Here is a 24,755-nt window from a genome sequence, read left to right as displayed (position 1 = left end):
GAGCAGATGGGTCTCCAGGCAGCAAAACATTACAGTTGCGTCCCTACCTCACACCACGAGTGGAAATAAACCCTATGAATTAAAGAGCTAAATGAAAACAAAATGTTAAAACCTTTAGAAGTACAGCAACGCTGGAAACATATCTACCACCTCAGGGCAGCGAAGAATTTCTTAAAAGATCCCCCCAAATCCATAAAGCCCCTTCAAGAGGAGACTGGTAAATATGATTACATCAAAGTGGAAAAGTTCTGAATGGCCTCAGGAGGCCAAAGGGAAAAAGAGAGGGAGGAGCTCTGTGAGGCCAGGAGCACTCCGGAGGGACATTCGCAGCAGAAGCCCCCACCCCAGCCCCACCCCGGGAGTCACCCGGATGCAGCAGCAGCCACGAAAGAAAGATAACGAAGCTATGGTTAAATGGGTGTCATTTTGCATTGGACAAAAATGCAGAAGTTGATAAGGGGAAACGGGGGTTTCCATATATTGCTGATGTGTCCACTTTGGAAAGAAAGGTGGCGTCCTCCAATTAAATAGGAATGGGACTTCTATCCGGCAGGTGCACAGCTGGGCGTGAACTGGGGGCTTTGCCCATGTGCAGCAGGTGCTGGACAGGGACATTGGGGGACACTCTGTCCTGTGAGGCGGGCAGGGGGAGGCCAGTGGAGTGGCAAGGAGGACAGGGTGACCCTGCTGACCAGGGTGTAGGAGGGCAGGAAAGGCAGCTTGTTCCCATCTGCCCGAGATGTACTCACAGCTCACTCGGCTCTTGCAGGTGAAGCCCTGGGGACAGAACAAAGAGAGGGTGAGAGGCCAGCCTGGCCACTTTCTGTCCTACCCCTGAATCCAGTCCCAGCGGCCAGGAGAGTCACATGGCCCCTCACTCTCGGCAAGGGCCTGGGGAGGGGGGTGCCACCGTCCAGCCCAAGGCCCTGCAGATGGTGGTCATTCAGGAAATGGGCGACCTGGACCCCATGGACTGGGGAGCCCCATGTCCCCAACTACATTCCCAACTTCTGCTGCTGGCATGGGCCCACCCATCCATTCTTTAGGGGAACACTGGTTGAGTGCCTCCTAGACACTGATTAGGTGCTCGGGTTCTGGAATAAAAGAAAGTGGGGAAAGAGCCTGCCTTTGAGGAGCCCACATTCTGAGATGCGGACACAATCCAGAACGTAAGCAAGTTACACTTTATGTTAGATGTTGAGAAGGGTGAGGGGGGGTATCAGAGGAGCCGGGGGGGGGGCTTGGGGGGGGGCGGCAAATCTGCAGGCTTGTTCAGGGGAGACTTTGTTGAGGAGGTGAAGTCACGCGGGCTGCCTGGGGCAAGGGCAGCGACAGCATGTGAAAAGTCCCGTCCAGGCTGTGTCCACCCCGCCCCCTCACCTGATAGAGGGGGCCCACGGGAGAGGGGCCTGGACTGGGGACCAGGTTCAGTTGGGGCTCATGGGTGGCTGGACGGCCAGCCTGCGGGCCTCACTTTGGTGGGTGGGCGGTGCTACTCCACAGCTGAATCTGGGAGACTGAGGTCAGGGGGGCTGCCCTGGGGGCCCACAGGGGCAGGGTGGCCGGGGCCCTGGGGCGCCAGACTGCTCAGGGCCCGCGCTCCCCAGCGACACCACAGGGCAACAAGGAGCAACAGTGATGTTGACCCTCTGCTCCCTTCCCAGAGGAGAACTGACCCTCCCAGGACCCAGGAAGCAGCCACAGCTTGGGCGGGGGGGACCGTCTGGGCGGAGGGCCTGCACTTCGGGTGGCACCCAGGTGGGAAAAGTGGGACTCCAAGCCTGTCTGCTCCTGCCCTTGGATCTGTGGACATGTCACGACAGGTGGTTCCATCCCTTTCTAAATACTTTTATTTCGGAATAGTGCTAGATTTACAGAAGAGGCAGGAAGATAGTCCTGAGAGTTTGCCCGAAGCATCGGCATCTTACAGACTGATGGTGCATCTGTGAAAACTAGGGAACCGGGGCTGGTGGGGGACGGCTAAACCCCTGCACCGTTTGGACTTCTCCCAGTTTTGCATCTGTTTTCTGTTTCTGTTCTCAAGGTCTGTTTTCCATTTCACACCACTTAGATGGAAGGGCTGAGCCCACCTGGACACCCTCTCCTCAATGCGACTGGGCAGTCCCGGGGAGCACAGCGGCCCAGGGGTGGAAGGGCAGGAGGGGGCAGCCCAGTCCCGCGAGCCCTAGAGACGTGACCCGGCAGAGGACAGGGCCCCATGTGCAGCCCTGAGCGCGTGAGGGAGGGGCAGTGCTGGGCCTTGGCATCCACTATCCTACCTGCGACCTGAACCTACTCCCCCCAGTCCCAGAGCTCAAAGACAGAGAGGCCCTGCTGGTTGCCCCAAGGTTGAGGGCATGCGTGTGCCCTGGACAGTGGGCACTGCCTGCCTGCCGGGGCCTGCCCTGTGCCCATGCCCAGAGCCCCCATAGCCCTGGAGATGCGGCAGCGTGGTGTCTAGTGGAGGGCTGGTGGCTGTGGTCTGGCGGTTGGCCCTTCAGTGCCCAGACCTTCTCCTCTCAGGGACACAGCAGGGACAAAGATCAGGCCAAAAAGCACCTGTGGGTGGCCCAGGGTCCCGGTGTACCAGGAGCTCGAAGGGAGCCGGGAGTGGCCGGGGGGGGGGGCAGGGGAGAGGGCTGGCTGCGTGCCCAGGGGCCCGGAGCGGGGGTCCGGTTGGAGAAGTGGCCGCACCCCCAGCTCCCTGGGGTTTTCCACTGGGCTTCTCGGGGCTTCCCGTGCCAGGCGTGGGGGCTGTCTGTGGGGAGGGACACCCCACTCCCACCCCAGGCGCATGTCTTGGGGCGGGACCTGAGTTCCCTCCCCCACCAGCACCTGAGCTGCCCCTAGGCCTCAGCTCCAGCTAGAGGAAAGGACCTGCCTGGGTTCCTGCTCCATGTGGCTCCCCGCCTGCCCGGGCCGGTCCCCTCCGCACAGCCCAGGATGCTGGGAGCCCCCAAGCCGCCAGGCAGGGCCCCCTGATGGCCCCATTCAGCACCCAGGGCCCCTGCCCCTGACACAGGCATCGCCAGGGCTGTGATCTTCTGCCCCTGCCCCCCCAGCTCTCCCAGTCAGTTCAGCGAGAAGGACTTTTCACCGAACACTTGCCAAGGCCCAGAACAGTCCTCCTGTGGGCACCTGTGGGCTGGAGGAGTCTCTGTGCAGGCGTGGGGGAGGCCAGAGGCTGCCTGTCCCCTGGCTTCTCCAGCTTGAGTTGGATCCCTCAGCGGCAGCCCCCATCAGCTCCCTGCCTGCCTCCTCCTCCCCCTCCACCCCCCCAAACCCCTCCGGGCAACGCCTCCAGCACCCCTCCCCCACCCCCTCGGGCCCGGCTCCCTCCCCCCCCTCCCCCAGCCCCACCCCCAGCAGGGCCCCCAGGGCTGCAGCTCCTGGGCTCCGTCCAAAGTGGTGCCCAGGCCTGGCCCTAACTGTGGGGTCAGCAGCAGCAGGGCAGAGAGTCCCTTTCCCTCTGCAGCTTGCCCTGTCCCCCCTCCAGCCCTCCTCTCCCCTTACCTCTCCTTGCTTTCCCTTGACGATTCTTTCTCCTCCTCACTACCTGTGGGTCTGGGGGGCTCAGTCCTATCCCAGCCTGTCCCAACATGGGACTTTGCTGGTGCCTCTTCCTAGCCCCGCTCGCACCACCCAGCTGCCCCTTACCATCAGCTCTCATGTCTGACGGGCTTCTCAAACCCCACATTTCAAAACCAAGTTGCCTTCCCCAAAACCTGCCCCCCCAGGCCTCCCACCTCACGAAACATCTCCAGCAGCCCAGACCTAAAGTCATGTTCTAGAGTCCACTTTGATTTCTCCTTGTCCACCAGGATCCCCAGGGGATCCAACTCCACCCACAAAGTGCACTCAAAGCAGCTCCCTCCCATTCTCCACCTTCACTGTGGGACCCAGGTCACCCCCCCAGCCTGGACCCAGCTGTTTCCTCTGCACCCATGGTTCCCACCAGCAGCCAGAGGGAGCCTCTCCCGGCCCCCCACAGGTCCCTGCACCTCTGATCTGAGCCGGCCCCCCAACCTCTGAGGCCCTGCCTGACCCCCCGGCCACCCCAAGCCTGCTCTGTCCCTTGCTGAGCTCCCTGGACCCTCTGCTGGACACACTCCCAGGGTCTGTGGAGCTGCTGTTCCTCCCTGAGGAGGATCAGGTGTCCCCAAGTGTCCCCCAGGGTGGCCTGGGCACCGCCCCTGAAGGCACACATGAGACCTCACCCCAGCCCACCCCTGGTTTTCTCAACAGTCATCACCACCTACATTTTGTTTTGTTGTGCACTGTACCAGTTAGAACACTGGTTCCCAAAGTCACAGGGCACACAGCAGGTGCTCCAGGTTCCCTCCACCCCATGCTCTTCAGGTTCCCCTGTCCCTGCTGTGTCCCCCAGTGGCCCCGGGACACCTTCTGGGCTGTGTCCCCACTGTGCCTTGACCAGTCTTCTGGGAACCAGGAACCCTTTTTATGGCAGGTGCTGCTGGAACGCCTCCCTCAGGCAAGGCTGAGTCAGCCTGCCCTGCAGTGAAAAGTCCAGGGAGGCCACCGTTTCCAAGCCGTGCTCACCCTGCAGCTCCCTCCTGTCCTGCATGAGCACCTTCCTGCAGCCTTTCCTCACAGGGTGTCACACAAGCCCCAGCACCTTGGATGATGAAACATGGCTCACTGAAGCCTTGGGGGGCTCCGGGCAGAGGCACCGGTCGCGGGCACATCAGCTGGCCCTTGCCACTGAGGCGCTGGGCAAACAGGCCCTGGACCAGAGCCGCAAGGTCAGCCCCACACCTTCCGGGGGTCCCCAGGCCCCTGTGTCACCCACTGCCCCAGGGCCTCCTGCCCCCCTTGCCTGTCACTGTTACTCATGTGCTGAGGCGCCAGGCCAGTGCCCACCTGTGGAAGAACCAGGGCCCCCTCAAGACGAGAGCCGAGGAGGTTCAGGCGCTCACGTGAGAGCAGGAAAGGCCGCCTAACCACAGGATGGGGGTCAAGGAGGGGGCAGGAGCTCACCTGAGAACAGGAGAGGCCACATTCTGCAATCTGGGGGACAGCCAGGCTGTGGTAAGTGCTCCAGGTCAGGGAAAGGAACACCACGGCTGGCCCAGCTAGCATCTGGCCGGCGTGCATGGGGGTGAGACTGCAGGATGCCCTGGGGAAGCTGCTCCTTGCCTTCCCAGCCCCAAAGACAAATGGGAGGGTCTTGAGTGAGTTTGCTCCCTGAGGCAGACACTCCCCATCCTGATGGAACAAAGCCCAAGTGGGCTGGCCATAACCACAACCCCATAACTTCCTGCCTGGTCCTGGCTTGTGCAATGGGGCCTTCAGACTCTGGCCAGATGCCCACGCAGTTTCTAGGATGCCAAAGGAGGCATCTGGAACCTTGAGTCTCTGGGGTTCCAGGTACCCAGGTTCCCCATGGGGCTAGCCGCTGGAGCAGGGCGCTGTCCCACATACCCCACGGCTCCTGGGTGTACCCCTATGTCTCAGGCACTCATCTTGATGGTGGGGGACAGAGGGTGGCCAGAAGCCCTCGTTGTTCAGTCCAGGTGGGCTGGCGAAGAGCGGGAGTCCTCCCAGGGGCCCGCACCCTGCAAGTGCTGGCTCTAGCCCCAGCCCCCACAGGGGAACCCTCTCCTGGAGCAGGACCTGGGGCTCTGCATCACTTCCTGAGGGTGTGCATCACCCTTCTGGACTCGAGATGCTCAGCCCTCACCCCAGAGGGCGCCACCCTGAGGCCCGACTTCCGCTGAGGAATCACTCTGCGCTTTTTTTGCATTTGATTCTTTCTACATGTGAACGTTTGCAGGCAGAAGCTCATGGTGCCCCATCTGCTCCAGCCTCAGCCTGCATGTGGGGCAGCAGAAAGGTAAGATGGAGCTCAGGCGCTCCTTTATCTCCTCCCTCCCAGGGCAGGCCCAGAGTCCCTGCGTCCGGCCTTCTTCCTGCATCTGCTGGGCAGGTGTGAGCACCTCTGGCCCTGGGAGGGCACCATCCCATGAGTGGGGGACACATAAAGTGATACATGGCTGAGGATCTGCCTGGAACCCCAACAGGGCACCTCAAGTTTGGAGGGGAGCTGACCCTGAGGGGCATCATACCCAGCCTGGGCACCACAACACGTAGGCGGGCCCCGGGGGCGGCTCTCAGTGCAGGCACGGCCCCTCGGGCCAGAGTGCTCCTTGAAGTGGACTCAAGCCCGAGACAGGAGCGAACTCAGGAAGCACCATGAAGGAGCCTCTGGCCCACGGGATAGGGCCTGCCAACAAACGTCACCCCAAACCATGGTTCCCACCCTCCTGCCACTGTGGCGTGGGCACCAGAGGCCATACCCCAGCCTCCCTCCATCCTGGGCCAGTGCCTCAACCCCGCACCCACTTGCGATACGGCATGTGTGCATTGGGACTTCTGGGGTCACTGCTAGGCTCTGGGCACCCCATCCCACACTCTGGTGAGGTGGAGCCAGTGGGGAGGGAGTTCTTGCCCCCACCCCCAGTGCTCACGAGGCCACGATGCCTAGGAGTGAGCGCGCCTGACGCCTGCCTGATGTGCTGAGGACAGGCTTGCAGGTCCAGGCTCACCCAGGAAAGCCAGGGTGGATCTTCCCGCTGTCCCTGGCCTAGCCTTCCTCCAGCACCCCTGGCCCCTGGGTCAGCCAGATGGGGTGAGTCAGAAGAACCCGTCCTGCCCCAAGGGGCTCCCAGTGCGCCGGCCCGGACCAGGCAGGGAGGATGCAGGCCTTGCTCCGTCGGCTCTGAGGCCCCGGACAATGCTACAGCAGCTGCTGGCAGCCGCGAGACACGTGGGAACCGCTGTGCCACGTGACCTCACGGGCAGGGGCTCTCCCGGGAGCAAGGAGGCCATGTGGCCACCCAGGCCCTGAGGACCCCCTCCGTGGCCGCCCCGGGACGGGCCCACGTGCTGCGTGAGACACTGCCACTGTGAAGGTGCTGTCCGTTCGGGCTGCAGGTGACCAGGAGTGGCCATGTCCAACCGCATGCCATCGGGGTGGAGAAAGGCCCACAGTGGGGGTGGGGATGGGTCCCTCCCACCTCCGGGGCCCCGACTTGTCCAGGAGGTGAGGGCTAGGGACCCCCCTCCCAATGTCCACGAAGAACTGGCTGCAGCAAACCCTCACAAGCCTCTCTGTTCCGTGTAGGCTTGGGGGGCTGGGGCACCCCCGCCTGAGCCCAAAGAGGCTGCAGGGGCTCCCCCTCCCTGGTCTCTGCAGCCCGAGTGGCCCACTGGTGGCCAGAGGGCCCAGAAGTCCAACTGTGGTTGAATCTGAGGGGTCTGACCCAGGGCGGGCACCCCCTCCACACCCTTCACTCAGCACCAGGTTGGAAGGAGACACTTGGGTGCAGACAACCTGGACCAGCACAACGAGACTTTTGTTGAAGGAATGAGTGAATAAGTGAGTGCCTTGCGGAGACCTCTGGCTGGGAGACTGGGAGGGGTGCCTGCCAGGAGGCGGGGCTCCAGAGGAGGTGGCCCCTAGGAGCCCAGGGTGCCGGGAGGCTTCTCATGCTCATCTGCCCACGAGGGGCATCCTCCTCTGGTGGGGGAGGGGCACGGGGTGTGAGTTTTGGGGTACATGGATATATGGATGTGGGGCGCGGGCACTGGGCTGGGGCGGGGGCTCCATAAGAAATACCATGCTGTGGTTGCACGATTTCGCTAAAATAGCTCTGTATACAAGGTCTCTCATCTATCTGAAGGTTTCCAAAGAAACTAGCCACGTTCTAGGGGCCGCGGGGCCTGGGCACGTCTGTCCCGTCCTGGTCCTCGGCGTCCTGGTCCTCGGCGTCACGGGGTCCACGCCCCGCCGCCCCGCCCGCCGCCCAGGGGCACGAAGGAGGCGCTCTGCAGGACCGCGGCGGGAGCAGAGAGCTGCACGCTAGGCAGGGCGCTGGGAGGTCCCTGCGCAGCCCTTGGGGAGAGAGAGAGAGGGGCCCTGAGACCGTGTCCTCCTGCCCCGGCCACGCCCACCTGCCCGGCCACGCCCCCCGCCGCGGGCCACGCCCTCCACCCCAGAGCAGGCCCACGGGCTCCAGAGACCTGTTGCCCCGAGACCACGCCCTGGCCACACTCACAAGTTCCTGACGCTGTTCCCTAGGGCACGCCTACCTCACGGCCACCCCGGGCAAGGCCAGCGTCCAGCTGGAAGTCCAGTCCCAGCTGGCTCGCAAGCCCACCCGCGCCCACACCGACCCCACTCTTCTCCCCCCAGCTCTCAGAAAAGCCCAGACCCACACTCAAGGCCAAGGGGTGGTGTCCAGGGACGTCATGTCTCTGGGCAAGGCGGGGGAAGGCTGGGGGGATGGGGGAGGTCACCTTTGTCCTGCTCATTTGCCCTCGCAACCCTCTCCCTCCCCGAGGGCGTGGGTGGTCCTAGCCAGGGGGAATAGGTGAGCCCTCCACCCCTAGGAAGGAAGCAGAGGGCTTGCTATAGGAAATTATGAGCACCAATCCCCTTGGAACCGGTCGCCCCATTACCACCCACGAGCCTCCTCCCATAGCCAGTCTGGGTGTCCACCCGCAGGAGCAGGGCCCAGCAGCACAAGCCCAGCACCGCCAGGCTGCCCCTCAGAGCAGAGCCACGGAGGGAGGTGGGCTCCAGAGCCACAAGGCCATGGAGGCCCCCACCCTGCCTCTTCCCCAGGGCCCTCCCACTGGCACCCGAATAGGGGCCCCTTCCTCCAGCTCTTCTTAATGCACCCGCCCTCCTCACCACAGGCTGTGCCCAGAAGGACCTAGTTCCTCCTGTCCTGGTATGCCTGAGTTCAGACCCCTGGAGCTGAGGCCCTGTCCCCTCCCGGCCTGGACCAAGACGGGCTGTGGGCACAGAACTGGATGTCAAGAGGGCCGGGTGGCAGCCGGGCATGGCCTGGATCAGGACCCCGAGCCCCAGGCAGGCCAGTGGCTGGAGGGGCTCCGTGCGACGGGAGATTGGACTGTCAGGGCTAGGCGTTTGCCAAGGGCTGATGGATGAGCCTTGGCCTCAGTGCAAGGCTGTTCTGCACACCGGCTGCCTGTGGTGGGGAGCCGTCCACCTCACAGGCAGGCTGGTCTCTGCGCTGGCCCCCCAGGACACCGGCCTGCTGGCCCAGGAGGTGGTGACATTGTTGGGTGAAGGTGCTGTGGCCAGCAGGGCTGCAGATGGGCGGCCCAGCCACGGCTGTGACAGGTGAGGGTGGGCAGGCCGACCACCTGGAGAGGCCATCCCCCTCTGCTAAAGCTGCTGCTTTGGGAGGATGTTCACACAGTTCCTCTGACACCCCAGGATGAGGGAGGCCAGCAGGCGGGTGAGACTGTGCCCCTTTCATGGGGGGCAGGGGGAGGGGGAGTCAGGGTCTCCAAAAATCTGAAACCTTGGCCAGGCTCCCTCTGTCCTTGTCCTCCAGGCTTCTAGCCTTTGCTCTCACTCCAAGGTTCCACCCCCGCACCCCAGGAGTGGCAGGGCCCGTGCCAGGCTCCCTCCCCTCCCTGCTGTGCTGGGCCTGTGAGTCAGCCCTGAGGCTGCCCATGGCCCAGAAGCCCAGCTGGCATGCCTGTTACAGCCTGTACCAGGCAGGGGGGATGAGGGCTCTCCAGGCTTTCCCGGCCTCCGGGCCAGGGCCCTCCCCAGCCAGCAACCACCCAGCCCAGCAGCACCACCGCCTGGGACACCATGCCTATGAGAGCCACTCAGTGCCAATGGCCTGGGCTAAGTCATTCCTCCAGGAGCTGGGTGGAGTGGATGGGAGCAGGGACACCCAGCACGGATGCAAAGCAGCCCACAGCTTCCTGGAGCCTTAAGCAGATGCTGAATCAGAGCCCAGGAACAAGGCCTCCCTGAGGGGGCTGGGACAAGCCTGCCCACAGGACATGCCAGAGCCTGTATGGTACAAGCAGGCTCGCACTGGGCACGAGCTGGGGACAGGCAGCAGGAGGGAGGGAGGAGGAGGGAGGAAGGAGGGACGAGGGGAGGAGGAAGGAGAGAGGGAGGAAGGAGAGAGGGAGGAAGGAGGGAGGAAGGAAGCGGGAAGGAAGGAAAGAAAACCACTCTCAGCAAACAAGGGAGAGAGGGGACTGCCCCTAAGTGACAAGTGCACTTGTGGAAGATCTCCAGCTAATACCGCTGATGGATGCCTGCCCACTCTCTCTCTCCCAGAGGTTCCAGCCAGTGCAATCAGGCAAGAATGAGAAACAAAGGCACAGAGATCAGAAAGGGGTGGTGTGATTATGTAGAAAATCCAAAGGCATCCCAGACTACTAGAACCAAGAAGTCAATTTACCAGCACTTTGGGCTAGAGGGTCAATGGAATATTCTATACGTTAGCACAAATAATTGGAAAATAAAATTTAAAACACCACTTATAACACTTATAAGTGGAATCTGAAAAGAGAAAAAGTCAAACTCATAGAAACAGGTAGAAAGTGGCTGCCAGGGGCCAGGTGCAGGGGAGACAGGGGGAGGCTGGGCAAGGGTCCACACGCTGAGCTCGAAGACGAGTAAGGTCTGAGGATGTGATAAAAAACGCGGTGACTACAGCTGCTGATGCTGTATTGAATAGCTGAGATCTGCTGAGAGAGTAGATTTTATACATTCTTACCGAAAAAAAGGATAAAAAAGCACCATTTATAAAAGTAACAAAATTTATTTATAAAAATACACTTATAAACATATCAAAAATACATCAGATACGTATGAATAAGTTTGATTTAAACAGTCCATGCTAAAATATTGCGGAGGAAAACTAAAGAACACCCAAAGGAACGTGGAGTATGTCACACCCGTATCCCAGGATGTCATTTCGCCCTAAAATGATCTGTAGATGCGATGCAGGCCCAGTCAGAATCCCACCAGGTTTTTCTTGTAGAAATGTACAGGCTGATGGCAAAATTTACGTGAAGATTCAAAAGAGAATAGCCAAGGCAATGCTGAGCAGGAGACCGCTGGAGAACATACGCTATCGCATTCCCCAGCTTTTTTCCAAACTGCGACCCTTAAGGCCCTGCATAAATGTGATATTGGAATAGGGACAGGTAAACAGAAAACTGGTTCAGAGTAGGGAATCCAGAGTTCATTCCGGAGAGTCTGTTTCTGATGAGGGCGCCAAAGCAATGCAATGGGGGTAAGCAAGCCTTCCCGTGATGGCGCTGGGTCCGCTGGCCATCACCGTGAAAACCACAGTCCTTGGCCCCTTCACAGCACACACAAAAATGAATTCAGGATGGATCACAGACCAAAATGTGAAGATCAAAACCACAGAGCTTCTAGAAGGAGCCACTTGGAGAACATCTCTATGACTTAGGTGTAGACCCAGCTATTTCAGACAAAATGCCAAAAGCACTAGCCACAAAAAGGAAACCTGATCAATTAGGCTTCGTGAAATATTTCCACTTCTCAAAAGGCGTCACTAAGAAAGTGAAAAGGCAAGCCACTGACTAGGAGAAAATACTCCCAGTACACCTATCTGACCAATAAGAACACAGCATATATAAAAACCAAAACAAATAAATAACAAAAACATAAATGATCTAATTTAAAAATGGGCAAAGGACAGAAACAGGCACTTCATTAAGATATAACCAAGAAACACAAGGCAAAGTGCTCAGTGTGATTTGTCATCAGGGAAATACAAATTAAAGCCACGTGAGATACCCCTCACCTACCGGAATGGCTCAAGAAAGAGTCTTACAAGACTGTGGGGCGAGGATGTGGGGCAACCGGAGCGTAAACCACCACATCTGCTGTGGAGAATGCCAGTTTCTTCCAAAGCAGAACAGAAGCACCCGCGGTGACCTACAATGCCGTCTGGGTCCATGTCCACGTCTGGGTCCACGGCCACTCCGGAGAAATGCAGGCACACATCCACACATCACAGCAACTTTGTGGCCACTCTGAACGGGAAGCAGCCCAACCCCCGGTCACCCTGGTGCACTCCCTCGGCGACCTCCGCGTGGAAGATGAACACACCACCGATGTGCTCGGTACGGAAGAGCACAGACGCGGAGCGTGGAAACACACAAAGCCAACATGTGGCGACTTAAGTGGGACAGTGCTTGTCTCCGAAGGCCGAGCGCAGAGAGGACCTCTGCCGTGAGCAAGGTCAGCTGTGTTGATCTGGGAGGTGGTTGTGCAGGCCTAACACACTGAGCTGTGTGTACTTAAGATCTGTCCTTACTGTGCGTAAGTTGTGCCATAAGAATATAGTGTAAAAAGAAATACTCTCGGGGCACCCGGGGGGTTCCTTCGGTTGAGCCTCTGCCTTTGGCTCTGGTCATGATCAGCAGGCTCCCTGCTCAGCGGGGAGTCTGCTTGTCCCTCCCCCTCTGCTCCTCCCCCTGCTCATGCTCGCTAAAAAAGAGAGAGAGAGATTATTTACCATGGCATTTAAAAGCCACCAAGTGCCTAAAGGGACGAAATCTAATGAAAGATGTGCCAGACCCTGACTCTGAAAAACCACAAAACACAATGAAGAGGAGCCTTAATTAGATCATGATCATGGTTTGAAAGACACAATATAAAAAAGGTGTCAATTCTCCCCAAAGTGATCCGCCCGTTCAAGGTGATCCCCGGCAAAATCCCAGCCGGTTTTCCCTCCTTCCTTCCTCCCTGTGAAGTCGACAGGAGGATCCCGAAATGTGTGTGCAGGTGCAGGGGCCAAGAACAGCCTGCTGGTGCCCTGCTGGCTCCAGGCGCGTGGGCAAGGTTGGCCGGCTGTCTTGGACAAACACATGCTGGGCAGCCACTGGCCCAAGGATGAGGGTCATGTGGAGCTGGCCCAAACCCAACGGGCAGCCAGGAAGCAAGTACAGCTCATCTCTGCTGAACCCGCATGGCCACAGCGGACCAGCAGCCTCGTGACCGGGAAGTGTTTGTTGAGGCACCGAGGGTTGGAGTCCTTTGCCATGTGCGATGATCGCACGGAGTGTGGGCTCTGCACACAGAGTGGTACCGAAAACGCCAGGAAACCCCAAGCAGGTGGCGTGGGCCGTGCAACAGCCCACGGGTGGTGAGGAACTGGCGCGCCCTGGCCTGGAGACCCCTGTGAGGGAGCGACGGAGCCCAAGGCTGAGCTGTGCTGACTCAGGAGGCAGGAAGTGCACCTCATCGACTCGGGGGGCCGGCAGGAAGGCTATGGGACAGAATGCTGGCTTTCAGTGACCATCTGTGTAGGGACAGGGACAGAGGGAAGCCTGTCACATATTCTCTGCTGGGTTTTTTTTATAACCCTTTAAAAAAGTAAGGGCCATTCTCAGCTCTCAGGCCACAGAGACGCAGGCTTCAGGCTGTGGTTTGCTGACCCCTGGTCCAGTCTGCGGTGGCGTGCCTTTTGTCACCTTGGCAACCAGCAATGGGCCGATGGTTCGGGCGTTCGGTGGCATCCCGACTTCCTGCCATCCATGTGGCACTCTCCAGTGCTGGGACCGCATTCTGCTCCCCTCAACTCCTTCGGGGGAATGTGGCCATCTCCTCTTAGCCAGGAACGGCCCTTCTATCCCCAGGCAGCCCCCGTCCGTGCACCCTTCTGCTGGCAGCTGGGCCTAACGGGCCCACAGGGTTCAAACTCCACTCCAGCTCTGCCACCTGGATTTTCCTGTGGGGGTGGCATGGTCCTTGAGCACCAAAACAGGGCTACTGTCCATCTCCGGTGGCCGTGGCCCTTCAGATGAATGTTCCAGATGGGAGTAAGGGATGGTGGAAGAAAAGAACCAATTTTGTGGCTATGGATGGAGGACAAGAGCGTGCCTCTGGGGGGAGCTCTTAGAGCCTGGAGGTGCGGGACAGGGGCTGTTTGGTGGCCTCTGTCCCGCAGACTGGCATGCAGCCCAGAGGCATGATCAAGCAGCAGCTGTGACTGGGGCTGACCGCCCCTGGGTCTCCCACCTCCATCCATGGGCTGCAGACCCAGCACGACCACCAGGGTGCAGATCTCAGCCGCACTGTTCATGTGGCCCAACCAAAGCAAGTTTGTAGGGGAGGGGTGGGGGTTGAGTGGACATAGAAACTTCTCCAGCGGGGGGTGGGTGTGGGGGTTGCTTTTCGGCCCAACTATTATGCCCTATATTGGCAAAGACATCGAAGATCAGAGGTCAATCCAAACTCAGGTGTGTGGGTCTTCGTGAGATTCGCCGTAGACTATATCCTGGCTGTCTGAAATCAGAGTTGTTGGTGCACTCTGGGACTTGCAACACGTCAGGTCCTGCGCATGGAGGATATGGCTGAGATCAGCGCTGCAGGCTGGCCTCTTCCTGCTACTTGGAGCCTGAGGAAGGTAGCCTTAAACAAACGTGTCTCAGACAAATTGAATGGATCTGGTGTCAACCTCTGCTGGTCAGATTAATCAGAATGGCCAGTAGAGCGGATACTCATGTCAAAACTCACCAGAGGCTGAGCAGGACTGACAGGTGGATTATTGGGAGAGACTGTCCTCCATGGGTCTTTTGAGCACCCTACACATTTTGTTGGGTGTGCCAAGAATAAAAGGCCCTGACTACCCTTTACCTGGGCCATTTCTCAGGGTCATGTATGCAGTGAGCAGTCCTGAGGGATGAGATAGTTTCTCCCTTCAGGCCAAGAGCAGGGTTGCTTACTGCTTGCTATTAGAGTGGCAGATTCCCCAAACCAGTGTTCCTCAGCTGTGACAAAAACTCACTGTGCATAGCATACACCTGGGCCCTATCATATACTCTTCTTGGGACTATCACAGATATGCTGATGCTCACGCTGTGCCACGAGTAGGAACATCCTTTGTCTCTGATCTAGGAGTCTCATGTCTTCTGCCAGCATCCATGAACCGGCCACAGGCCAAGTTAATCCCAGACTGGACTTGTCTTTTTGACTCATGGTTATCCAGATGAAGAGGAGTGATGTAGAATCCAGAGCTGATGTAGAGTCATGAGATCTGGGACTTGAAGCCTGATGCCGTAATTGGGAGACTTTTGGAGTAGGGGGCAGTGAGTATATTTTTATGATAGAAGGTAAGTGAATATTGGTGACCGAGAGATTGGACTGTTGTACATTTGGTTATTGTTCAGGACATATTCACTCCTCTCCTCCTCCTCCTTGTTGCAAAGTATCCTTCCTCGCCCACTGACTTGAGTTTGGCCAGTGCAATGTGTGCAGATGTGATAGGAGTAGAAGCTTCCATATGCTTGCATGGTTTGGCTTGCTCTCTCATGTTTATACCATCTGCCATGTGAAGAAGACACCCTGGGAAGCCATGGGTCCCAGAAGGAGGAGACACATGGAGCAGATCTGAACCCAACCTGCAGCCTGGAGCCCAGTTACATTGCTGCAGCTGATCTGAAGATACGTGAAAAATAAATGCTTGCTGAATAAATACCACTGGGGTAGGGGAGAAAGGTGCCTTTGTTATGTAGCTTTATTCCTGCAGAAACCTGGCTAAAAAAGATAGGCAGATAGGGCGCCTGGGTGGCTCAGTCGGTTAAGCGACTGCCTTCGGCTCAGGTCGAGTCCCGCATCGGGCTCCCTGCTCGGCGAGGAGCCTGCTTCTCCCTCTGACCCTCCCCCCTCTCATGTGCTCTCTCATTCTCTCTCTCTCAAATAAATAAAAAAAAAAAAGAAAAAAAGACAGGCAGATAGACAATTGGAACAGAGTAGAGTCCAAAACACAGAACAACATACACACAATCACCTGTTTTATGAGGAAGGTGCAGTACAGTGAGGAGTAGTGTCTTTAATTTTCCATATTGCGTTGGTTGAATATCCATACTGAAAAAATAAGGATTATCGACCCCTACACATCACCGCACACACTAAAACAATTCCAGATGGAATACAGATCTAAATGCGAAACGTGTAACAATACAATTTCCAGAAGAAAACAGAAGTGACTATTTTTTTTTAAGATTTTATTTATTTATTTGAGAGAGAGAGAGCACACACGAGTGGGGGTGGGGTGGGGGTGGGGAATGGCAGAGGGAGAGGGAGAAGCAGGTTCCCCACTGAGCAGGGAGCCCGATGTGGGGCTCGATCCCAGGACCCTGGGATCATGACCTGAGCCGAAGGCAGACGCTTAACCATCTGAGCCACACCGGCGCCCCCAGAAGTGACTATTTTTATGACTTTGGGGTAGGCAAGGATTTCTCAAAAAGAAAACAGAAGGTGCTAATCATAAAGGAAAAATTAATACTGGAATATACTGAAATTAATAATTTATATACATCAAAAATGTTATGAAGAGAATGAAAAGCAAATCATAGAATGAGATAAGATATATTATATTGTGTATATATATTTAAGATTTTATTTTCTTTAAGTAATCTCTATCCCCCAACATGGGGCTTGAACTTCAACCCTGAGATCAAGAGTCACACGCTTCACAGCCTGAGCCAGCCAGGTGCCCCAAGAGAAGATATTTTTAATAGATGTACTCGCTAAGGGACTTGAATCCAGAATATCTAGAGAACCCCTATAAGCCGGGCGCCTGGGTGGCTCAGATGGTTGAGCGTCTGCCTTCGGCTCAGGTCATGATCTCAGGGTCCTGGGATCGAGTCCCGCATCGGGCTTCCTGCTCCTTGGGAGCCTGCTTCTCCCTCTGCCTCTCTCTCTCTCTCTCTCTCATGAATAAATAAATAAAATCTTTAAAAAAAAAAAAAAAGAACCCTTATAAGCCAATAGGAATAGGCCAACAAAAAAATTTATCCAAATGCAAAAATTGGAACTGTATAAGAGTATGTTCAAATGGAATATAAATAAAGGAGCTGAACTTGATTAGTCATCAGGGAACTGTAAATTGAAGCTATAATGTGAGGCCACTCCTCCTCTACCAGAATGGCCACAATAAGAACAAAGGGGATAGCTAGTGTTGGCAAGAGTATGGAGCAACTGGAACACACTCACATCGTGGTGGGATGTAACCTGGCACATTCACTTGGGGAAATTCCTTAGGAGGGCCTGCCAAAGCTGAGTGCATGACTCAGCACAGAACAGTGTACGTAGGGTTCTGTTTTCTTTTTTGAAGACTTATTTTAGAGAGAGAGCGCAAAAGCGGGGTGTGGGGAGGAGTACAGGGAGAGGGAGACAAGCAGACTCCCCGCTGAGCAGGGAGCCCAATGCGGGGCTTGATCCCACGACCCCGAGATCATGACCTGAGCTGAAATCAAGAGCCAGACGCTCAACCAACTGAGCCACTCAGGCGCCCCCAGTCTATGTATTTCACCAAATTCAAGAGCATTCATAGCAGCACTATTTGTAATAATCTGACCTAGAAACAATATAAATGTCTATAAATAGTAGTATGAATAAATTATGGTTGAGAATGAATTTCAACTACATGTAAGAAACAAAATCTAGCCATATGTCAAACCTAACATCAAACCAACTTAAAAAATCAATTGATATTATTCATCACTTTAATAGTACAAAGGAGAAAAAGCTTATGATAACCTCTAGATGCAAAAAAAAAGTTTTTTGAGAAAATTCACTACATACAATACAAATTCTTGGTAATAATTAGAAAGAAACTTCTTTAACATGCTAGAGTGTCTATACATTTATATGTATATTTTTATCATATCTATAATGTTATAAAGACCTAGGAAAAATGTCATTATAAATGAGGAAATGTTAAAAACAGTCCCTTTAAAATCAGGAACTCAACAATAATACCCAACACTTTGTAGGAGGTTCTAGCCAGTACAATATGACAAGACAAAGAAATTACAGACAACGAGATTGGAACAGAAGACATAAAGCTATTTGCACATGATATGGAATTACTCACATAGAAAATTCAGAAGAATATACATACAAATTTTTAGAAATAATGAGTTTAGAAGTGTGGCAGTATAGAAAATTTAAATATAAACGTAAGCTGCATTCTGTATACCAGCAGCAGCAATGATACGGAGAGATGACACCATGTACGGTATGATCAGGATATCAAAGAACGAAGAATAAGTCTAATAAAAGATGTATATAACCTCTACTGGGAAAGTATAAAATTTAAAGAAGACATAAAGTAAATGGAGAAGTATATCATGTTCATGGGTAGGAAGATATTATTATTTCATTAATTTGTCAATTTCCCCCAAATTGATCTAGGGATTCAATGCAAATCCAACCAAAATCTCAATAGGATTAGCTGTGGAACTTGATGAAAGCAATTGCGACATTTATATAGAAGGGAATGAGTCCAAGAAGGACCAGAACCCTTATCTAGAGAGAGGCAACTTGCCCCCCAGATGTGAAGACAGTGTGGAACTGGAACAGGGGTGCAAAATCACCTGTGGAATAGAATAGAGACTCCAGAGACCGACCGATACAGGTACAGAATGAGATATCAGTTCACAAAGCAGGAAAGAAAGGGATTTTTCAACAAATAAATGAAAAAGGTTGTTATCCCTATGGACAAAGATAAAAGTTGATTCTTACCATACCATATTCAAAAATCAATTCCAGATAGGTTAGGACTTATACGTCAAAGACAAAATTTGAAACTCTTAGTAATAAATGTAGGTAAATAATATTTTAAACCTCAGGGTAAGGAAGAATTTCTTTTTTTTTTTAAGATTTTATTTACTTATTTGACAGAGAGAGTGTGAACACAAGCAGGGGGAGTGGCAGGCAGAGGGAGAAGCAGGCTCCCCGCTGCACAGGGAGCCCGACATGGGACTCGATCTCAGGACCCTGGGATCATGACCTGAGCCGAAGGCAGACGCTTAACCGACTGAGCCACCCAGGTGTCCCAGGAAAAATTTCTTAAGACAAAATAGCACTGACTAAAAAAAATACTGATAACTTTGGCCACATTAAAACTCACAGTTTTCATCAAAAGATACTTTTTAAAAACTGAAAGTACAGTTTCAAACTGGGAGAAGCTGTTCACAATAGATATTATGAGCATAAACAACCCCATAGAAAAACAGGCAAAAGATATGAACAGATATTTCCCAGAAGAGGAATTTACATAATTAACACATACTGAGATATTTAACACAATTAATCACTGAAATGGAGTGATTAATCAAGATCAGAACAAGACTTTTCTTATGTCCATTTGATGGGTGAAAATGAGAAAATCTGATGACTCAAAATGTTGGTAATTCCACGGATTCACACGATCTCTCATACATTCCTGGTGAGAGCAGAGATCATTTGAAAGCACTTTGGAAAACAGTTTGTTGACACCTCCTAAAATTGAGCATTCATATATCCCATGAGCTAGCAATTCCATTCTGAAGCATCTACTCACAAGAAACCTCACTCATGTACAAGAGACATGTACAAGAATGTTCACAGCAAACCCTGGAAACAACCTAAATACACAATCACAGGAAAGTGGAAGAGTCATTGTAAAATAGTCTCACAAAGAAATGAGCTGTGGGGTTCCAGGTGGCTCAGTCAGTGAAGAGTCTGCCTTCGGCTCAGGTCATGATCCCAGGGTCCTGGGATCGAGTCCCCGTGTCAGGCTCCCTGCTCAGCGGGGAATCTGCTTCTCCCTCTCCCTCTGCCCCTCCCCCTGCTTGTGCTCAATCTCTCTCCCTCTCTGATGAATGAATGAATGAATGAATGAATGAATGAATAAATAAATAAATAAATAATCTTTAAAAGGTAAAAAAAGAAATAAGCTGCAGTGACATACAGCAGCATAGATGAATTTTAGCAGTTTGATATTTGGTGAAAATATAAGCATGATGCCCTTCTTAAAAAGTAAAAACAGCTTAAAATTAAAGATCATTTAAAGAATGCATATAGATGTAACAAAACTAAAAAGGAAAACAAGGATATGACAAATGTGGTTTTAAGGATAATGGTTACTTCAGGGGGAGATGCAGGGAGATAGCGGTGCTAGAGATGGGTGGATGTAGATCACTTTTGGTTCTAATTATGTTTTTTTTAAAGATTTTATTTGAGAGAGAGAGAAGGCATGTGCAAGGGGAGGGGCAGAGGGAGAAGCAGACTCCCCACTGAACAGGGTGCAGGATGTGGGGCTTGATCCCAGGACCCTGGGATCACGACCTGAGCTGAAGGCAGACGCTCAACCAATTGAGCCACCCAGGTGCCCCCTCATTATGTTTTTAAAACTATCTAAATAATAGCGGGCCTTGTAAGGACAAACAATGAAACTATGCTACATGAACCAAGGATTATGACTAACCAGAGTATGTGCACCTAAGATCCACTGAAATGAGAAAAATGAATGAATTAAGTAAAGCTCTATACAGCCCAACAAAGTAAGAAAAAGATACAAAACGTACAATGATAGCAAGGAAAAAGAAAACTCTTCAGATGATATAATTGTGTATGTGAAAAATCCAAAATAATCTTCAAATGTATTAATAGAATTGATAGAAACATTAGCCAGATGGCTGGATTAAAAAGAAATCGATCCACAAAAATCAATTCCATTTCTATCAACCAGCCACAATTTGTAGAAGAAACACAAATTTTGATATTACTTACCATAGAATAAAAAATAAAACACATATAAGACTAAATCTAACTTTAAAAAAAGTGTAAGACCATTACAAAGAAAAGTCTAGGAGTTTACTGAAAGATATTAAAGGATAAGTAAATGGAGAACTATACCATATTCATAGATTTTAAGACTCAATAATGTAAAGAAGTCAGTTCTCCCCAAACTGATATGTGCATTTAATCTCAATAACAATTTTTTAATTTTAATTAGTTTGATGGGTCTTGACAACCTAGGTCTGCAACTTGTATGGAAGCATAAGGGGTCAAGAGCAGCCAAGTCATTTCCAAGGAAGAAAAACAAGATTGTGGGACTTGCCTGAGCAGCATAAAGATGTCCTACAAAGCTACAGTGACGAAGACATCGTGGCATTGGCCCAGGGCAGATGAACAGACCAACGAAGTGGACCAGGAAGTCCAGAGACACCGTATATGCCGTGGGTGGGGGAGGGGCTTCCCACAGTTGGGTACCCCTGTAACACTGTGATAGGACCTCTGTCACACCACATGCAAATTAATTCCAGGAGCATTAAAGACTGAAATGTAGGAGCAACGGCAGTGGTTATAGAAGAAGCCACTGGAGATTATTTTCATGACCTCAGGCTAAGGATAGAAGCCACAAAAATCTCCAACCGTAGAGGAAAAGGTTGACTAGTTTAAGTTTATTAAAATTAAGGGGGCTTGACATCAAAAGATACCATAAAGGACCAAAAAGACACATCACAAAGTGGAGGATGGTATTTGCAAAAGAGTCAACTGAAAAAGGAGAATCCAGAACAGACGTCGCTCCTACCAATCCAAGAGAAACAGACCCGTGAGTCTAGGGACAATTGGACAAAGAGCTTGAGTGGGTACTTTTTAGGAGAGGAAAAGTAAATGGCCAACACATGTCTGAAAACAGGCCATTTTATTGGAAAGTGGAAAAAGGCAAGTGAGCACCGTGGCACAGTCTCCAAAGGCAAACGTTAAGATGTCTCTCGATGCCCGGTGTTGGCAGCAGTGGGAGCCACCAGCCTCGGCGTGGATGCAGTCCGAGGGCAGCCCCGTTAGCCGGGCTTCTACGGCTCAGTGTACCAGGTTCAAGAGCCCCACCCCACAAGGTCATGTCCACTTGGAATCTGTGAATGGGACATTATTTAGAAATAGTCATTGCAGATGTCATCGAGTTAAGCTGTCATACCGAGGGAGGAAGGTGGGTGCCAATCTAACCATGGTGTCCTTCTAGGACTGAAATTTGGCCACAGAGACCCAGAGAAAGAACACCATGTGAAGACAGGGCAGAGCCTGGGGTGACAAATCTACAAGCCAAGGGACACCGGGGATGGCCATCAGCCACCGGAAGCTGGAAGAGACAAGGAAGGATTGCTCCCCCACAGCCTTGGGGAGCACGGCCCTGCCAACACCTTGATTCCAGACTTCGGGCTCCAGAACTTTGAAAGAACACATTTCTGTCTTTAAGCCACCCGGTCGGTGCTGCTTAGTGATGGTGGCTGATGCACCCCATTAACACTTCACTCCTAGAAAGATGCCTGTCGAAAGCCGCACAGTGTGGTAGGAAAAGTACACTGTGTTTTCATAACAGCAAAAAATCTGGAAATCGTCTTCACAGAGCAAGCTGCTGAGCGGTACGGCTGACCAGCCTCCGAGACAGACTGGACACGAGGCGAGGAGAGAGGACGGGCTGGGGATGTCCTCCGAGGGCACTGCCAGCTCTGAAAGCACGTGATCCTGCAGCCCAAGCCCAGAGCCCACAACTCTGGAGGCAGTCCACGCATCTTCATCCAACAAACATTTCCTGAGCCTGGCTATGTGCCAGGCACAGTCCCAGGCGCTGCGGCGAGCGTGAGAACAGCAGAAAGCGCTCTGCCATTAGGGACCCACGCTCTAGGAGAGATAGACAAGCAGCAGACGGCGGGGGGGGGGGGGGGGGGGGGGGGCAAAGAGGATTGGGTGCCAGGGAGGGAGGCGGGGAGAAAGGGAGGGAAGGAGGGAGGAAGGGTGGGGGAGAGAGAAAGAGACCGAGCCCCCGGCAGGTGGAGGGGACAGCAGGTACGGATATAGGGTGTGTTTGAGGAGGCAGATGTCCCCGGAGCAGAACCAGCTGGGGGTGTGGGAATGGCGTGTTCGTGCCTTTTCATCACACATACTCTCGGGGCCACTGCTGGGTGCCAGACGCCACCGAGGTGCACTGAAATACAGGCAGGGCAGGGCCACCCCCAGAGCCTCGGGGCTGCCCCACGCCTGTCTACCTGTGCTCTGAGCCCAGGCCCAGGTCAGGCTCCCAGGCCACGCATGGTCAGCTCCACCAGGAAATTCAGAAAACTGAAGGCAAGAGCCCAGGGATCGCTGGCACCTGTCCACGGCACCCGGCACGTTCAAGCCCCCGTGTGCACTATGCCACACAAGGAGTGAGGCCCACCCCGTCCTGCGAGGGGTCCCTGCTGCAGGAGCCCCAGTGTCCCAACAACCTGGCCAGTCCCAGGATGCGGCCAGGGCGCCCCAAACCCCGCTCTGAGCTCAGGCCAGTGCCCACATCGGGACACGCTCCCTGCCCGGGCCACGGGCAGCCCCCAGCAGACCCAGGGCTCGGACGGGCGCAAGCAGCCGCACTGTTACCTGGTGGTTTGGGTGGCTGACACGGAGCGCCCTCCACTGTCTTCACGCTCGGAAGCACGGACGGCAGTGGGTGCTCATTCAGCATGTTTGGATCCGAGTGTTTGCTGGACTCGGCTTGGGTCAGACCAGTTTTCGGGGCCTTACTGTCTATGTGTTGAAAATTACAAGTGGGGAACTCTATCTTCCCGCCAGACTCGGCGTTGGCGGACTGCACTTTACAGCCTATCTCAGCCGACCTCCTGAGGGGCACAGGCAAGGTGCAAGGAAGTACCTTTGCATCTTTCAGTTTCGAGTCTTGCTGGAGAGCCGAGTGTGGAGGTCCTAGAGGCTGGCTGGGCATGGCCGAGGGGCACCTCCCTTTTAGGGGCTGAGTGTCCGAGGGGGAAGATGAAAAATTCACGTGGGGAATGGGCGGCATCTGCTTCTTGGCTCTCCTCACGCTAACGCCTTCCACGCAAAGGTCGGACCCGTGGAAGGGTGGCAGGTCCACAGAGGGCTAGGCAGAGGAGGGCGGCGTTAGTGCCCAGGGGCTGGTGCTCCCCTTCCTGTGTCTGCCGGCCGGCCTGCTGGCGGTCGGGCCTCAAGAGAACCCGGGCCACACTTCCCGTGGCTGCTGGGCTGCCCACCAGGTCCCTCCTCCAGAGAAGCCCGGGCACAGGATCCCGCCATGGAACCAGAGTCCCTGGCAATGTGACCACCCAGTCCTGCCGCCTGGCCTGCAGGAAGGCTCCCAGGGGGGAGCAGGCACCAGGCGGGACCCCTGAAGGAGGACACAGTTTTCCCCAGGTGGGAGGAGGGTGGACACTGCAGGTCTGGAAAGGAGCAGCCTAGGTTCTAAGCCTGGAGGCCATGGGCCTCGTACCATTCCAAGCAGGGGCCTCCTCGCCTAGTGACCACAGAGCTGGGGATGGCTAGGGAGGAGAGGGAATAAAGCAGAGTGGTGAAGGCCAGCCGGGGCCAGGGAGTCCCCGGGGCTACCCGAGGTACTGTCTGCTCCCTTCGCCTGAAGTGGCTACACCGGGGACGGTGGGCAGCAGGGCCGCGTCCCCCCACCCCCAGCGCCGCGCCCCTCACCTGTCTCCACAGCAGCTCGAAATTGCCGATGTCGCAGTTGCGGTCGATCTTGCGGTCCACGACCACCTTGATGGTGTCCTCCTGCACCTGGGCGCACAGCTGGGCCGTGACGGGCGTGGACGCGTGCATGGTGGGGCTGGAGTTGATCTCGATCAGCCAGGGCTGGAAGTCGCGCCCCAGGATGAAGTCGGCCCCGTACAGCTCGAAGCTGTTCTTGCGCGGTTCCACGTGGTCCTGGGCCACCCTCATGGTGTTGGCGATGGCCCGCTTCATGGCGGGGTAGATGACGCTGGCCCACATGGCCCCGCGGCCCCTCTTCCGCAGGTACTCCCGGAACCTGGTGCTGGTCCACATGTTGTGGTAGGGCAGCAGGGGGCTGCGGCCCTTGTCGTTCTTCAGGTGCTTCTGGATGGAGTTGTTGCATAAGTGGATGGCGCTGCGCGAGGCAAGCCGCGATCAGCCTGGGGTTCCTGGGACTCTGGACCCCCGACCGTGCCCTGGGACCGCCTCCCACCTCCCCCGCCCCAGGACCCCGGACCTCCGCCCCCCGCGACCCCGCCCCCGGACCGCCTCCCTCGGCCCCCGCCCCAGGACCCCGGACCTCCGCCCCCCGCGACCCCGCCCCCGGACCGCCTCCCACCGCCCCCGC

At 54.8% G+C, this 24,755-nt stretch overlaps 2 protein-coding genes across 2 annotated transcripts in view; both read right to left on the bottom strand.

Annotated features, from left to right (window-relative positions):
* IL17REL (interleukin 17 receptor E like) overlaps positions 1 to 5,328 on the bottom strand; it is a 24,454-nt gene extending 19,126 nt beyond the window's left edge. Inside the window, exons 1-2 of the mRNA XM_034985951.1 lie at positions 4,999 to 5,328; positions 757 to 777 (exon numbers count right to left, since the gene is read on the bottom strand). Of these exons, the coding sequence (XP_034841842.1) occupies positions 757 to 777; positions 4,999 to 5,115 (138 nt within the window). The 5' untranslated portion in view covers positions 5,116 to 5,328. The remainder of the gene's footprint in view (positions 1 to 756; positions 778 to 4,998) is intronic.
* A 17,094-nt stretch (positions 5,329 to 22,422) lies between these two features.
* TTLL8 (tubulin tyrosine ligase like 8) overlaps positions 22,423 to 24,755 on the bottom strand; it is a 39,702-nt gene continuing 37,369 nt past the window's right edge. Inside the window, exons 11-12 of the mRNA XM_034985950.1 lie at positions 24,107 to 24,542; positions 22,423 to 23,528 (exon numbers count right to left, since the gene is read on the bottom strand). Coding sequence (XP_034841841.1) covers positions 22,809 to 23,528; positions 24,107 to 24,542 — 1,156 coding nt within the window. The 3' untranslated portion in view covers positions 22,423 to 22,808. The remainder of the gene's footprint in view (positions 23,529 to 24,106; positions 24,543 to 24,755) is intronic.

This window comes from Mirounga leonina, unplaced genomic scaffold (assembly GCF_011800145.1).
Source record: "Mirounga leonina isolate KUSES-001 unplaced genomic scaffold, KU_Mleo_1.0 Mir_375, whole genome shotgun sequence".
Classification (NCBI taxonomy): Eukaryota; Metazoa; Chordata; class Mammalia; order Carnivora; family Phocidae; genus Mirounga; species Mirounga leonina.
This window is presented reverse-complemented; position numbering and strand designations above follow the sequence as displayed.